The sequence below is a fragment of the Nannizzia gypsea genome, genomic scaffold (genome assembly GCF_000150975.2).
Source record: "Nannizzia gypsea CBS 118893 supercont1.2 genomic scaffold, whole genome shotgun sequence".
Classification (NCBI taxonomy): domain Eukaryota; kingdom Fungi; phylum Ascomycota; class Eurotiomycetes; order Onygenales; family Arthrodermataceae; genus Nannizzia; species Nannizzia gypsea.
In genome coordinates this window covers 3,121,476-3,137,426 of record NW_003345200.1, presented here as the reverse complement: position 1 = coordinate 3,137,426, position 15,951 = coordinate 3,121,476, and the positions used below count along the sequence as shown (strand labels likewise).

The window sequence follows — 15,951 nt, the reverse complement described above, 5'->3', positions numbered from 1 at the left end:
AATGACAGCGTCAGAGTCGCGACAGGTTGGCCACCAGACAAGGCAAGAAGACAAGGCAGGCCAGGGACAGCCCAAACGCAACAGAAAGGGGGGTGTGGCACCCTTTAGGCGAGAGAGACTGCAAGCGAGCCCCTGGGTTAACCGTGGCATGGCTGTATTTTCTCTCTCTGTCTGTCATGCTGCCTCATCTCATGCCTCTGGCGCCGCTCCAGCTCAGCTCAGCTCAGCGAGTCTCTTCGGGCGATAAGGACGATGCAATATCTTGTACGTAACATTTTCTCTGCACCCGCCATGTCCAGCACAGTCCAGGCCAGGCCAGAAATGTCTTTGCTCTGTAATGCTGCAAAATCAAGCAAGCAGGCAAGCCCATGGACCTGAACCCTTTGACTGTCCCCTTTTTTTATTCTTTCTCGCTTCCATTCCCCCTTTGTCTCTACGGCTCCAGCCGTAGCCCTCGACCTATTCAAAGCGGCCGAATAGCGAGTTGCCGATGACAGTCAGTCCCTTCGTCCCGAGAACGGGCGAACCTCGAGCTCTAGGCCGATGGCTGCCGGCGAATCTGGGGGACAGCAAGCTCCCCATCTTGTGGGTAGACAGATCAGATCTTTAATTGACTTTGGCTAGTCACCATTGTATCATATACTCCCGTCGTTACCTAGGTAAGGAGTAGTTATCTCTGTAATCGTGCTTATAGATCTGTCTTGACCACTCTGCTGTCTGGCAGCTGCTTGTGCTGTTTGTTTCTGCTGCCCTTCGTAGAGATCAACGTATCCTGCGCTCAGACTCCGGTATCAGGCTGCCCAACCTTCACCTGCCGGTTATTACTTGAGCCTGTCAGTTGCCTTCCGGGTATTCGATGACAAGCAGATGGCTTGTTTAGATCCTGCGTGCACTGCCAGGCATATAGTGATCGTCATATAGTTTGAGCTGGCTGTGTCATGGTGATCGCCCTTGGCTGGATCGAAGCCATGCTCGACTCTGCACGAATAGTAGCTTCCCTAGCTAGATCTCTATCCGTGCAATTAGTTATGCCTGAACTCTGGCTGTCGTTTTTGTACTTTCTTGATCTTGGGTTGGGTTGTTGATTTGGCATCAATACAGGGCAAGAATTTTCAAACCCATGGGGCTCTGATGTATTCCGTATTTCAAGGAAGGCCGTCTTCATGCCCATCTTCCCTTAAACTCCATGTCCTTGTGGAAAGTTGCTTGCTAGGCCTCTCTTAGACCCGAGCATCTCCCATCCTTCTCATCACGTCATCTCTAACTCTGTCAGCTGTGCGCCGGTGCCCTGTATATATTTGACATAACAGCCGATCAATACTTTAAGAGGCTCAAAAAAGAATAAAAAGGGCCCCATCTTCCCCAGGCCGGGAGAACGGATGATGAGCCAGCTTGAACGCCGGCCGTTTTCTATGAGCAGAAGGGATAGACAGTGCACACCGGCCGCCCAGATTACGCGTTCATGAGGAATCTACATACTTGTCAGTCTGCACAGCCAGAGCCAGGAGACAAGAGGATCAGAGATGGAGATATAACAAAAGACGGAGGACGAATAAAAGTACCTAAAACACGGGGGGCCAGCTGTCCTTTGAGACGCCAACATGTAGCATCGGACCTTGGACCCGTAGGCATGATGCAATAAGATGGAGAATAAGGGCCGGAGTATTGAGTGGATGGAGCGTTCAAATAGTTTGAATTTGAACGTCGAAGTCGTCAAAACAGGTCAACTGCCAAAGTACACAATGCAAAATACAGACTCAAACATCAATCTCCAGGTAGGAGGACGCCGGGAAGAGAAGAAAGCATGGTCAGATCTTCTCATCAAGCCATTGTTGACATATGACCAGCCGTCTATACAAGGACCTCAAGGACTGTTGTTTTGTTTTGTTTCTGATCGCAGCGGAGAGACGATGATGGATCCAGTTTGATGACAAAACCCCCCCTGGATCTCGGAGATCATATCGACATCGCTGTTATTGATATGGGGAAGACGTTTTAACTGGTAGTTATTCCTTTTCTACTTCTGCCCCTTCGGGTGTTTCCTCATACACTTCTAGTGATGCCTCCTGATGTACTTTATGAAACCGGCTTAATTTTCACTTTGCAGCAAAAAGAAGAAGGATGCAAAATGGAGACAACTGGATAACTTATGCCTGTGCAGAGGCCTCATCTGGCCCGGCACGGCTGGAGAGTCCAAAGAGGCACGAAGCCGAGAGAATCGTCCGCTGTTCAAGGCCGAGTGGCGGTTGTCCTGTTGGCTGCTGGCTGATATAACTAACTAACCATGGCGATGCATATACGGGCAGCGCAGCCACAGTCGGCAGGCCGAAAGGAGACTGGCCAGGTGACGCCATGATGAATAGAAGCCCGTGAGGAGGACGCTGATAGACTGAAAATGGGCCGTTGTTTGGCTGTCTCTCCTGGCATGTCGACGGTTTAACCAACCTCAAGCTTGCGAGGCGTTCCCCATATCCCGAACCAAGAGCAGGGCCAAGGGGGTATACTCGGCCAGTTCGATCGATGACGGACAGCTCTGTGTTTCTCCCCTCTCACCCTCTCGGCCCCCGCTGGTTTCATCAGCTTCATGGCTATAGCGGCAGCGGACGCGGACGACTGACTCAACTCGGCTGCTCGATCTGATCCCGTTTATTTTATTTTTGCAAGCAGGCTGCTGGTTCAGATCTACGACTCCTGAGAGGCAACAACTCCGAACGACCTTCTACGCCGGGCCCGAGGTGAAACCCGAAAGGAAACAGGTGGACAGACGAAGCCGATTCCTTAATCTAAAGCCCTTGCTTCGACCATGGCCAATATACATAATACCGGAGACTTTTTTTCAAAGCAAAGACGCCGCGAGGTCGCTCGATATTATGGCAAGGCTGGCATCATGGGCGAGAGATAGAACGAAGGCCATCTCAAAAGCCCATCGTTATTAACTACTGGATGGGCTAGACGGACAATATCTATAAAACAACCAGGGTTATACCTTTGATAATCGCCAACGCATCGAAAAAATCCATCTCTCACGTGGCTCTCTAGTTTGAGCATACGAAAAACCCGTCATGTGAAGAGGAACAAGAAAGATGAAGCTGAGAGGCTGAAGAGGAGGAGTAGTGGCCAATATGACTCCGGGCTCGATGGGGGATAGCAAACAGCGTTGTTCCTCGCTTGCTCGCCTTTGCTCCCTTTCTCTCGGACGATAAGGCCGAGAAACTACGGTTCTTCAACGCAGGGAAAAGAAAAGAAACGTAAAATATTACACACAGAGCAGCCTGAGCGCGTGGTCAGTGTCAGCGGTGACCGGGAAAGGAATTGAAAAAAAAGCAGCATCAGAGAGTGGACGGACCGAAAGGCAAGTATCAGGGGTATCCTGAGTTCACGGCATCGGTGTTCTCGACTAGGCTACATTTTTTCATTTCTCCTCATGACGGAGCCGACTGAATAAACAAGTGTATATGAGAGGACAGAGCGATGAAGAGATGCAGACTCTCTATTTTTAAACTACGGACAGAGGTCACGCCAGAGATACATGCTTACCGACTCTAACGGCGGAGCACATACATACATTCCTGAGGAGTTTGGTATAAGAGTATTCTGCAGAGCCGGTTGCATAGATATCGTGCATCCATCACGCCATGTTGCATGTCCCCCTTCACCGGTATCACTATGATGATGCTACCGCTGGTAGACATGGCCGGGCATGGCATGGCATGACACGGCGCTGGGAAGGTCAGGGCTTGCCCGTAAGCCAAATGGTAAGTAAATATCCCTACGATCACGCCATTTATGAACATCCACCTGCAGACAACAGAATTTGGGGGGCAGAAAAGAGAGTTGTATTATTGATAATCCCTGTCTATAGCATAACAGCCGGATAGTTAATATGTCGAGCAGCTGTGTGTTTCAAGAGGCCGATCACACACTCTGAACGATGTCTGTATACTTACTTAGTTATGGAGAAGAAGAGGTGGGTATCCAAATGAACAAGCATGCTTGGTCTCGGAGTGTTGTATATGCAAAAATTGAACGGCGACTCAAGTAAATTGGTAGAGGAATCGATGACCTAGTCATAACAATCACTTCGTACGGGGTATGTTGGACTAGTTAACAAAAATAAGGACGGAGCATCTAAGTATGTATGTAATTAACAACTAGGATTAAGGCTAACTACCCTTATAGGCCTGATTTGGGATCTCTTGGGGGTATAAACTAAACCAAGGTATGAGTACAGAAATAGACAGCTAACACATCTAACATCTAGCGTACGAGAATCAATTGAATCAGGGGAAAGCCAGCATGGGCGCAAAGTAGATAAAGAGATAGGAAATATCTCTCCATAGATGGTAGAGAAGCTGGGTAGAATGAAAGTGGGTGTAAGTGCTGTGCGTACGGGTGGAACAGTGCTCGTTGGCTCTGGGCCAGATCAAAAAAATCAGAACAACTGCTCGAAGGATCCGGACTGGACTAACTGGTAGGATGTTAGAAATTAGGGTGCTCGTATTGGCGTAAATGGGGTTCCTCCTTTTTTTGCTCTTTTTTTCTTTTTTAGGAAAAGGGGTGAATTTAACGTCGCTGGAGATTCGCGGTGAAGGTCTTCCCCGGACAGCAGAAGAGAAAGAAATAAAACAGGTCATGTATAATGGATATCAGCGCGATCAAAGCAAGAAACCAGGAGATCGAGAACAAGGTATTTGCAGTAAAAGGGTCAACCCATCGAAGTAAACGCAGATAGGGGAATAAAAAAGGGGGTTTCTGAAGAATGGAAAGCGGAAAATGAAAGATATAACGCCAGAGCCTGAGCGGCCAGAACTAGTTTGTGTCATCAATGCATGAAAGAAGAGGTAGAGGAAAGCATAGACAAATTGGTATCCGTTAAGTTGAAGGTTCTTGGTCACTTCCTTCAAGGTAGCCGTCAATAGTTGTCCGCCAGTGTTGGGGCAGACACACGCAGACGAGCTGGATGGAATCGTTAGTAAAAAGAAATAGATAAAAGAATAAAAGAAGGGGCTGGGCTCAGACGTACTGGGAATGCTTTTATTTCTCCGGTAGTTGGCGATGATGGTGGTCGTGCCCCTGACCCCTGAGAGACACCGCTATCTCTGAGTGGACTCTGTTTCTGTTTCGCGTTATAGTCCTCTGCTCTGTCGTTGATCCGGACACCCAGTAGCCCAACCGTCGTCCCATATACCGACGACTTTCAGCATGTCGCCTCTGTCTAGCTCAAACTCGTCAGGGGCGCGAGGTTGGTATGCCCAGAGTACAGATACTCTGTCATTTGGATGGATGTCGTCTTGTGAGTAATAGTCGCGGAAATAAGAAAGTTGCTCTGACTGGCCGCTGGCAACGCCCTCGGGAGACGAGTACTGGCCGCCGCTGCCAGACTTGGGAGATAGCGTGTCACCATCGCCAGCGAGGGCAGACGCGCTAGAAAGTGAGCCGTTCCTTCTTCCTGTGACGGGTGGGACACGTCTCGACCTGCCTCCAGACGGGCTGTCCCCGAATACATCGGAATCTGAATCATGATATGCGTGACGTGATGGTGGGCTGCTGGCACTTTGAAGTGCCGACATTCGTGCAACACGGCCTCCGGGGATGGGCTCGTACCCTTTCTGCTGTTTGGTAGCTGAACTGCTGCCGGCTGGATATGATGGGACCGTTGCCATGGTGCGAGGAGGTGTGGGTTGATTGAATATGTTTTCGGCAGGTTCATTCTGCTTCCGTCTTCTCCAAAGGATGAATAGAACCGCCAGACCGATTAGGAGCGCGCAACCTAATACCGTTCCAATGGCAATCCCAGCAATCTGTCCACCACTTAGGCCTTCACCACCTGGTCTGCTAGTTGGCGAAGGACTGGTTGTCGAAGTTGGATGTGGAAACAGAGGTGGTAGTGTTGGGATTTCTGGAAGCTTGATGCCCTTGCAGCGCTGCTCCGCATTGGCGGCATAGCAGCAGGTATCGGTGCCATTGACCGAATTCTGCGAGCAGAAGCCGCACAGGCCTAGTAAATTTGGTCCAAATCCACATTCATTTGGCTCATTGTCGGAGCCGGGAATGCAATGTCCGGATAGCGAATTAGCTGGGATAGCGCATACCGTGAAGTCTGCCCGAATTTGGTCCATCTGATTGCGGCTAGGAGACCGACATAGATCCTGGTTGACAGTAATTCTTTCTTCACTGGTAGCAAACATTGCCTAATAGTGATAAGAGTTAGTAGTGGTTACTATTAAATTGAAGAGGGAAGGGCAACTTACACAGCTCTCTGCACAAAGTGGTCTGGAGTTCTCTTCGGACAGCCGACATGGTTCTTTTGAATTTTGTATTATTCCATTACATATTACGCTGGTTGTATATTGAGCATAGAGAGAAGTTGTGTTCTTAAGGTTCAAACCTTCGCATCCGAGTATGTCCTGGTACCTGTCAAGGTGGAATGTGATCAGTCACTTGAAGATGTAGTAAGAGGCGCGCACGAAGAATTAATGAAAATCAACAAAAACAAAAAAACATAGACTGGCGATGGGAGGACATACTTCATTTTGACATATTCATTGTGAACGTAGGAGCCGAGTTTCTCATCGAAATCGTTGAGGTTGGAGACATATCGTAGAAAAGGGCTATATATTTCAAAGGAAAAGACTTGTCAACCCCTACTTCTTGTTGACCAAAGTGGTTGAGAGACACGTACTATAGACCGATCAAACTGTCACTGACAGCAATAGAAGCAGAACTGAAGGCAGGGCATTGCTTCGACCCCTTGAGCGAGATACAGTCCCTCGACATTTCGAATGTGTTTTATCTGCTTGGTGCGGATCCTTCTGCGAGGTGCTGACTGAAGATGGTTTCCTTCTAGGCCAAGGTCGTCACAAGGAAGAGATAGCTATGAACGAGGTAGAACCAGGTATCATCGACATGAAGACGGAATTTGCAAGTCCTTTTGAATGGTAGAAGAGCTTTCTCCGGTGCGAGGATGTTCCCTGGAGCCAAATGACTGACAGATCAAGACCGACGTGTTGCTGGTTGACGTGGTGTGTTGCTGAAGGGTTGCTCTTAGTAATTCGATGTTCCTAGCTAGTAGTGGGAAAAAAAGGGACCCTTTCGGCGACAAGCCCTTCGACAGAGAACAAACGAGTGGACAGGCAAGTCCGCCGGCGAACAGGGCGTAACGAGAGACGAAGAATTGAACGAACGATTGATTGATCGTGGATGCGAAGTTGAAGTCGGAGCTGGAGGTTGAGGTCGAAGAAAAGAGGAGGAAGACGAGAAGCGTCGACAAGTTCGGGCGACAGGGCCAAAAGCGGTAAAGGGCAGTGTATCCGAGCTGTATGGCGTAAGTTATTTTAGTACAGTGAGCTATGATTGGCTAGAGAGAGAGCAGTAGCCAATGAAAATCCAGATAAAGATACCCACTTTACGCCAGCTCGGGACATCCCGTCACGCCCCTGAAAGTCTCTGCAGGGCTTTGAGACGCAAAAATACCATTATGTAATACAGATAATAGGGGAGAGCGAGACATCAGCTCGTATATAGATAGCGGGCGTGGCATATGTACGGAGTAGAGAAGCACAGCGCTGTCGAGGACGGGTGACGAGGTACATCGGAGATACGGGGTTACGGAGATATACTTATATACTTATATATATTAAATGGACGGGCCGCCAGGCGAGAGTTCGAGATATGGGGATGGAGCTGCGGCGGAAGAGCTGCTGATTGACGCTTGACGGGGGCGAAAGCCAGAGATAGAGTAATAGAGTACGCGCTACCGGGAGGGTGGCTTCCACGTGATGTAGTCTGACTAAGCAGCGACGTCACAGCGCGAGGCGCAAGCAAGCAAGGAGAAAGAAGGAACGGAACATCGCCAGGCAGCCACTTCAGCTTCACTCCATATATATTAGAAAAGGGACTGACCCAGCGAGCAGCAGCCGCAGAAGAAAAAGAAGAAAAAGAATAAGAATAAGAAGAAGAAGAAGAAGAAGAAGAAGAAGCAAAGGAAGAAGTCGACTCTGCTTCATTTCCACCATGTGCTCGCCAGACGCCTTCCTGGCCATCCTGGCCGTCCTCTTCCCGCCCATCGCAGGTACGTACGCTAATCCCCGTCCGCAGTTCCCATAGTCCTCTCCCCGCTCTCTCTAGCGGTTCTGTGACGCGATACTAACGGTTTCGGCTTGTCAAACTGCAGTCTGGATCAAGGTCGGCGTCTGCTCTGCTGATTCCCTTATCAACATCGCGCTTTGCTGCCTGGGATACGTTCCCGGCCTGCTTCATGCTTGGTATATCATTCTCAAGTACCCCGAGGCGGACGACGAGTATCCAGACGGGTACAGACCCATCGTAGGACACGGACAGCGCGGAGACGCCGAGGGAGGCCGAGTCACATACTACTACATCGCCCATGAGCAGGCTCATCCTAACCAGCAGCAGCAGCAGCAGCAGCAGCAGCGCTCGTATGGCACCAACGCGAACTCTGAGTCAAGAGCTGCGCCCCCACCCCCGGTTCCCCAGAAACCAAATCCATCTGGTGGTGCGCCGGACCAGGGAAGCAGCAGTAGGCCCGAGGGTGAACACAGAGCGCCGCCAACCTACGCTGAGGCCGTTAAAGGAGACAACAAAATCCAATCCTAATTCGGTCGACACACAAACGAACTTTTAACGACATTCAATGTCTATAATGATGATACCACTCCAAATGCTACTTGTAGCCCCTCCCCCCACCCCTCCCCCCAAGAGGAAGAGGTAGCCTGTACTTTCTAGTTTCTCGCCTTTTTCTTTTCGTGTACTTGGTGTACAGTTTCAGGATTTCGATACCTATACACTCTTCGCTCTTATAGTCGGTGGCTGAGACCGACTCAAGTGCTGGTTGACACGGGAAGATGTTCATGTTACACTGTTGGCCAATCTCATGGTTTGCACGTCTTTTTGGTTTCCAGTTTCTGCTTGCCTTATAATCCTTGATAGAGCAACGAGGATGGCTTTATACTTGAAAATCTTATAGCTTTTTCATGGCACTACTTGCTCGAAGTATATGGGAACAGTAGTAGTGGCGGTGCTACTTGCTAAGTGTCTTGTCCAACCTTTATCCGGCTGAGGATGTACCGTTATTCATTCTACGCAAGGCTGAAATGAAACATGCATGAGTGAAACAACGATATTTACATTCTGGCAACAGTCCGCAGTCGGCAGAAACAAGACGATCGGATTGGTATATCTGTCAAGGCAAGCGCTGTGGCAAGTTGTTGCGCAACCTTTGCAGCTTCGTCTACCTCTCCCAAAGCCGCAAGGCACTCATGATACCCATGTAATGCCCAGACATTATTTGGATGCTGCAGTGCTCTAGGCACAGTGTTATCAAGACCCAAATCTGCACGATACGCTGCAGCTGCCTCCCGAACATGCCCCCTTTCAAGCAAAAGCGCACCATACGCATGTCGAACTGGTTGCATCCAACCCCACGGTTCATCATAATGCAGAGAATCATAGAGTTTTATGGAATGACGCAAGTGTTCGAATGCTGTGTCGTAATGCCCGAGACGGTATTCTAGTTCACCGTCTAGCATTGCAGAGGCAATGGCCAGGATGTCACTGCAATTATTATTGAATACGGTGCGGGTGGGCAGCACTCGTTTTACTGCGCTTCGGAAAGCTTCACGGGCCTCTCGTGCTTGTTCTATTTTCCCAGTGGCCGCATATGCCACTCCCTTCCCATATAGCCTCATCGCCGTAGTAGCGCAGTATAAGAACTGATCTTCGGGCAGCTCAAGAGCGAGAACCTCATCCCACATTCCAAAACGTATCAAGACATGTACCTGCATAGCAACAAATGATTCTAGAAGATTTGCCATCTCAGTAGATTCTCGTATTAACTGGTCGGGTATTGTAGCCTCCATCTGTCTAACGGTATCAACCGCAACTCTCGACTGTCCTGAGAACATGGCCGCGTATACCTTGAAGTGATAGTTGTGGCACCTATAGAGGGTGTAGAAGTTCATACTTCCGTGCTGAGCAACGAACTTCTCATCGGCAATAACTGCTTCTGAATTTGATGTGACTGCACTTTGGTAATCGCCGCACAGGATATCGATATGGGACGGCATATGGTTCAAGTGCCCAGAGTCGGGAACGAGGCCTCTTAGACGGTTAGCGGCCGGTAAGGCCAACTCTGGCGAAGTAGACATCTCCAGAAGATGAATGTAAAGGTGGAGAAGTCCAGGGTGAGAAAGTCCGCCTTCCTGGGCCAAAGCACGATCGAGGATATCTTTTGCTTCCAGAGTGTGCGCTCCTTTCGCAGGATTTCCGGTCACCAAGTCCCATAGTTTCCATGGAGTCAGGTTCATCAACGCATCCACGTAGAGCATCGCAACGTCCAGGTCGTCCGGAAATGCTTGATATACCAACTTCATTGCATCAGCATATCCCTTGTTCCATACTGCACAGTCTTCCACAGGATGATCTTGGGGGTATCGATGTATCAAGGCCTTGGTTAAGGCCCTCTCAACAGCTGATACATTTGGTGCCCTAGCCTTCTCCTCTGCCTTTCTAGCAGCAGCATGAGTTTTAGTCACCACATATCCCAACTGTTCGGCATTAAAAAACGCCCACGGCATGTTATAGTTGGGTCCCGAAGCATATGCAAGTCCCCAGTGTGCCATGGCGCAGTGCGGGTCTTGGTCGATGGCTCGCTGGAAGCACGCAGCTGCCTCGTCATGGTTAAACGCAAAACTCCAAATCAGCCCACGGTCAAACCATGTCTGAGCACTCGGGTTGCTGGTGCTAATGGAACGGTGATAGCTCCCGAGATCATAGTATCCGTCCTGCGGGCCAGCAGCGGCGCCCCGCTGTTTCTTTTTATCTGTCATGCTTGAGCGGATCAGTGTTTAATCGTACGGCAGCGGGGCTGTGCCAGAGATAAGCCTTCAACGTCTGAATGCACCGAAGGCCGCTCAGTCCATATATTTTAGATATCAATATTCTATGCCTTCCTTCTAGCTGAGGAGTCGTCTTGTTTCTCTTAAGAAAAACGCCCTTTAGACCCCGTAATTAACCCGCGACTAGTTACAGTCACGTGGAAGGAGAAAATCTGGGGTTATTGAAGGTATAAAAAAAGATGAATTAGCTTCATTTTGATAACTATCCATGGTTAACTAGAAGCTTCTTTTTTAGCAAGATATTTGTTTGTAGTTTTGTAAGGAAAATAGTGAAAATAGATGGGAATCAGATGGGAAATGCAGTCGAAGTTTCTCCTTGCAGCGGGCCCTCAGTTGGCGTCAGCATCCGGGGTCTTCTCCTTCTCGTTTAATTGTGTGGCCATCTCCTCATCCGATAAGAATCTATATCCTTTGTCGGTATTCTCGTCCTCCTCAGCTCCGAAAAGTTTCAAGATATCAGCGAGGTTATCTCTATAGTTGTGTTAGAAATGTCATCTCGGAGATATCGAGTACCAATGACTCGCCTTTGCGCAAGGACAGCTGGGCCCATAGCCTGTTTAATATGCTTGGTTTTTACGCTCTGGATGAGCTGGAGACGGTCATCAACCGTGTTCTCCACACATATCCGGACGATTTCGACGTCCTTCTCTTGGCCTATACGGAACAGGCGGCAAAATGCCTAACAGATATAGGAGAGTTCAAGATCAATCAGCACGGTATTGGACTACCTAGGTACTAGGTATTCGCTTACCTGTTGTTCGATTGCCTCGTTCCACCACAAGTCAACCAGGATGCATTTATTAGCCATAGTCAGGTTGAGGCCCACTCCCCCTGTCTTTAGCGAGGAGATTAAGATGCTAGTGTTTTTGTCCTCGCGGAATCTTTTGATGTTGGAGTGTCTAGTTCGATGGTGTATTTTTCCACAAAGCTATCGGCAACAGTGAGCACACGGGTCGTTATAGGACAAAAACGCTGTTTAAAAAGACCCTACCGTGGTGTACCCCCAACCTTCGACATCACATAGCGTGCATAGGGCGCTGATCATTCCTATAAACTGTGTGAATATTGTGATTTTAGTACCTGGGGATTCCTTGAGCCACCGAGAAACGAATGTTTTCACAGCCCTTAACTTCGCACTAGGTATATTGTAATTGGTATTGATAATATGGGCTCTCTCATCCTCTCTAGGTACATTGAAGTGCCGAGTTTTGGGGCCTTTTACTATCGGTATTGGCTTGCTATGGTAGAGGCGCTGGAGATCAAGGCATATTTCGTAGTTTACTGTCGAGCCGCAACGACATGTAATTTGTTCGTGTCCAACTTGTGGTAAGCTTGGTTGGCAGTCGAAACAACAAAGGTGCATACACGACATTATGAGACCAGATGTTTGTCTTTGTTTGCATGCACAGCAATCCATGACGCTTTTATTGCCCTCTGAGCCGCTCACCAAGGATTCAAACAATGATGAGATTCTAGTGTCCGATTGTGTTTCCGCCTGGACATGTAGAGGGCCCGTTGGGTCCTCAAACCGTGCCGTCTGAAGGGAGTTGTACATCTCCATGTCCTCGGCATTGGAGCTTTGTATTATTTCAGGCTGAATTTCTTGCATGAATTGACGAGTCAATATCTGATTAATTACCTTATCAGGTAATAGCAGGTGGGAAGTGAACATCCGTAGATACATCAAAAGAGTGAGATAGTTGCTAACTCCCTCAACCGTGCGCATGGTATCTATACACAGTTAGATACGACCATATGAAATAGAAACGGGCCATCGCTAACGAAGATGCTTGTCTAAAAAGTTCCCTATTATTTTTTTATATAGGGCTTTCTCAATAATAGAGAATTTAACAACTACCGTGTTTTCATCAATGCCAGGAAGCTTGAGAATAGGTAGTCCAAAAAGGGTTGCTTCATGAGTTCGGCGCAACATAAATGCACGAAGGCAGTTGATGAGTTTACGATGGTCAGGATCGTTCTATAGAACACTAATTAGCCATCCTGGTATGAGCTGGAATGTAATGTCATTCATACCTTCACAATTTTGGCAAGGAATAGATAATAATTTTCTAATCCTGGGACTTTCAAAAAATCAAAATAGGAATAGAATTCCGTGATATAACTGACACAAAAATGGAAAAGTATCCCATGTTAGCTGATGAAAGTATCTCCGATCAGAATAGTGGCTGTACTTGTGAATTGGGGTCCCCGTTATCACCCAACGAAATTTTGCAACCAGAAGCCTGACTGCTTCGCTAGTTTTAGACTTGTGGTTTTTAATCTCATGCGCTTCTATTGAATGTCAAAATGACGTCTCGCCCAATATTATATGGAGGTTTACCTACCGTCCAGATAGATGCGCCGAAACTTGAAATTATGCAGGAAACAGCAATTATCTGATTTCCATTTATTTTCATCCTCCTTACTCGTAAAATCAGGGACTGGAAAATGACAAGAAGCTCTTATTTCGGAGTAGGTTGTGATTCTACCAAACCGTTAGTATTACCGGGCTGCTAAAAAAAGGACACCGCATAGGATACTTACATAGCTCCGATGTTTTGCTGTCCTGCCGACTGGATGATAAGTCTTAGATCTTGCTTCTGAGCTCCGTGATAAACAACGATAATCCCTAGTGCACTAGATTTGACATGTTTTAATAACTCATCTTTCCTATACCATTTGTTAGTAAACGCCCAGTAGAAGCTTCAATGGTGAGAACTGAGTGTACCAATGCTCAATTAAATGGGTTGGCGTAACAATCAACGTAGTCTTTGGCTCCTTGCTGTCTAGGGTAGCACTGCCGTCCACCATGTTTGCTATTGAGCGGAGTTAATGAATGTGTAAAAAGTATAGAAGCAATATGAAACTAACCAATTGCCTGGATTGTTTTACCAAAGCCCATCTCATCGCATAAAAACCCGCCTTTGGGCGCAGCAGACGAGTTTTCACGGTCACGCTATGTGTGTAAGTATGTATACTGAAACATGGTATAATGGGGGGACTACCATGAACCCGACGCCAATGAGCTTTTCAAAATATTAGCCAAGATATGTAGGGAATTTTGAGCGGAGACATACCTGGTAATGGAATAAGCTTGTCGTCATATCTTTATGCCTCCAGCCACCGGCTTTGTCAGCCCTGGGACGTTTCGTGAACTTCATTATAGAGTCCATGATAGCCTTTTTATGTTCGGACATGCTTTCCGTATCAATCTCTTCGTCAGTTGGAATACTGGCCATAAGTTCCCTCATTGCCTTTCTCTTATCCCCCGCCGAAAACCCTGGTATTGCGTTCTTGTTGACATTCCGTTTTGCACTCTCAACAATATTGCAAGTAAATAGGCTGTCAAGGTTGAAAGTAGTGGACTCTCTGTTTTTACAACCTTTTTTCGATTTGGAGGGCCCATTTGACTTGCGTCCTCGGGCATTATTGCGCTTTGTCCCTGTTAGATTTTTTCCAATTCATGAAGACTTGTTATATGGGAAATCAAAGTTACCTTTTCCTTGGTTTTCTTAACTTTGTCATTTGTTGCTTTCTTTCCCTGCTTTGACGTTCCATTTTGACGACATCTTCCCTTTGGTTTGACTGGTTCTTTTGGTTTTTGAGTGCGCTCCCATATAGACGCTGGTAGCAACTCCTGATTGTCAGGAGAGGGATAGTCACATAAGCCCTGTACTGGGCTTTCGTTATTATCAGCGCAAAACAGTTCGAAATTTTCTCCTTGGTCGGGATTTTGGACCATATCCCCTTGGACTTTCGAAATCTCGACCGCTTCGGTCTCATTACCATCGATACAGCCAGGCCGTATACTGTTCTCTTGTTTAATCGACGCCTTTCGAAGCTGTGCTCTCGAAAGCCGCATGCGTTCTTTTTCCTGTAACTTGTCAAAGCGAATTTGGCTTTCTAGGCTGGGGTTCTTTTCTGCTTCAAAAGCCGCCTTTGCCTCTTGGAATATTTTGCTTTCTCTTTAGGAAGAATTGATGATAATTAGATAAGTAACAAGGCTAATACCAGGGTTGTGCTTACTCTGAATCCCCATCTAGTTCACTATTATCCAGGTCCTTTTCTATTTTTATCCACATAGTGTCGGAAACTTCAGAGACAGGTGTAGCAGCGGAGTAGTTTTGACGGATTTTAGCTTCTTCATCATTCTCGGAATCACTGTATTTGGGGATGCAATTCTCAGGGCCCTGTGTGAAGGTTTGGGCTTCCGTATCCATAACATTCAATGGACTTGGGAGCATGAAATTTTCTCTCATAATTTCATCCTCTCTAGCTGTAAATGAAGTATCCGGCTGTAGAAGAGGAGCCAAGTTCATAAGGTCTTCATCCAAGGCGACATCCTCAGTGTGGCTATTGTTTACCTGAGCGTTAAAATCCATAACTGAGAAAAATGAAATGTGGTATCAGTGAGGAGAGATCTGGTGTACGCCTGTCGTTATGGTATTAGCAAACGAGAGAATAGAGACAAGCAGTATATTGGGGCTAGAAGGATAAAATTGGTTTTGAATCAGAGATGAGTGTATATTTAGAAAGAGGTGTAAAAGGTCAATGGCGTGAAAAGTGAGGCTGGTAACAGATGAAGAAATGTTGAATTATCCGAGGATTGGAAACAAGAAAAGTTGAGATAATGGTGAGGGCGTATATGAGCCTGAACTAAGAGATTCTGGTGTAGATAGGCGGCGCACGGTACCAAACTTCTCAATCTTAATGTGAGAGATAGGTGAGTCAGTGATAAATGGAACAGTGAAACGGTTGAATTGAGGGTTGCTTGTGAGTAATGAGATTGGGCCGGTGAAATAGAAACTCGGCGTGCGATCCTCGCTGCCCAGGAGAGCAACTAAAATTATGCTAAGGGAGCACTGGGTATGGTAGGAAATAGCCAGTGGAAAGACCGAAGTATTCGAGTCTTGTAGTTGAATAGCTAGACAGCCAGGTGCAACGAGACGGGATCGGTTGAATTTTTCTAGAATCTAGAAGCAAAAACGTAGTTCATAAGAGGTAGGAAAAAAGGTAACCGAGAAATGAAAAGGAA

The 15,951-nt window shown here is 47.4% G+C and overlaps 5 protein-coding genes across 5 annotated transcripts; 2 read left to right on the top strand and 3 right to left on the bottom strand.

Annotated features, from left to right (window-relative positions):
• Positions 1 to 3,700: 3,700 nt before the first annotated feature.
• On the top strand, positions 3,701 to 4,509 carry MGYG_03190 (hypothetical protein; the record flags this gene model as incomplete). The annotated part of the gene is made up of 5 exons (XM_003175619.1): positions 3,701 to 3,755; positions 3,963 to 4,038; positions 4,180 to 4,202; positions 4,262 to 4,307; positions 4,491 to 4,509. 5 exons carry the CDS (start codon positions 3,701 to 3,703, stop codon positions 4,507 to 4,509), a joined length of 219 nt encoding a protein of 72 aa, XP_003175667.1.
• Positions 4,510 to 4,872: 363 nt separating this feature from the next.
• Positions 4,873 to 6,777, bottom strand: MGYG_03189 (SH3 domain-containing protein; the record flags this gene model as incomplete). Its single annotated transcript, XM_003175618.1, has 6 exons — positions 4,873 to 4,956; positions 5,024 to 5,116; positions 5,193 to 6,191; positions 6,252 to 6,414; positions 6,528 to 6,611; positions 6,683 to 6,777. 6 exons carry the CDS (start codon positions 6,775 to 6,777, stop codon positions 4,873 to 4,875), a joined length of 1,518 nt encoding a protein of 505 aa, XP_003175666.1.
• A 1,236-nt stretch (positions 6,778 to 8,013) lies between these two features.
• MGYG_03188 (hypothetical protein) lies at positions 8,014 to 8,616 on the top strand (the record flags this gene model as incomplete). Its single annotated transcript, XM_003175617.1, has 2 exons — positions 8,014 to 8,071; positions 8,174 to 8,616. 2 exons carry the CDS (start codon positions 8,014 to 8,016, stop codon positions 8,614 to 8,616), a joined length of 501 nt encoding a protein of 166 aa, XP_003175665.1.
• Positions 8,617 to 9,143: 527 nt separating this feature from the next.
• Positions 9,144 to 10,847, bottom strand: MGYG_03187 (TPR domain-containing protein; the record flags this gene model as incomplete). Its single annotated transcript, XM_003175616.1, has 1 exon — positions 9,144 to 10,847. One exon carries the CDS (start codon positions 10,845 to 10,847, stop codon positions 9,144 to 9,146), a length of 1,704 nt encoding a protein of 567 aa, XP_003175664.1.
• A 398-nt stretch (positions 10,848 to 11,245) lies between these two features.
• On the bottom strand, positions 11,246 to 15,298 carry MGYG_03186 (DNA repair protein RAD5; the record flags this gene model as incomplete). Its single annotated transcript, XM_003175615.1, has 14 exons — positions 11,246 to 11,385; positions 11,430 to 11,595; positions 11,668 to 11,844; positions 11,908 to 12,647; positions 12,699 to 12,894; positions 12,951 to 13,038; positions 13,109 to 13,208; positions 13,262 to 13,401; positions 13,461 to 13,586; positions 13,645 to 13,732; positions 13,788 to 13,872; positions 13,994 to 14,350; positions 14,413 to 14,875; positions 14,943 to 15,298. 14 exons carry the CDS (start codon positions 15,296 to 15,298, stop codon positions 11,246 to 11,248), a joined length of 3,222 nt encoding a protein of 1,073 aa, XP_003175663.1.
• Between the last annotated feature and the right edge of the window lie 653 nt (positions 15,299 to 15,951).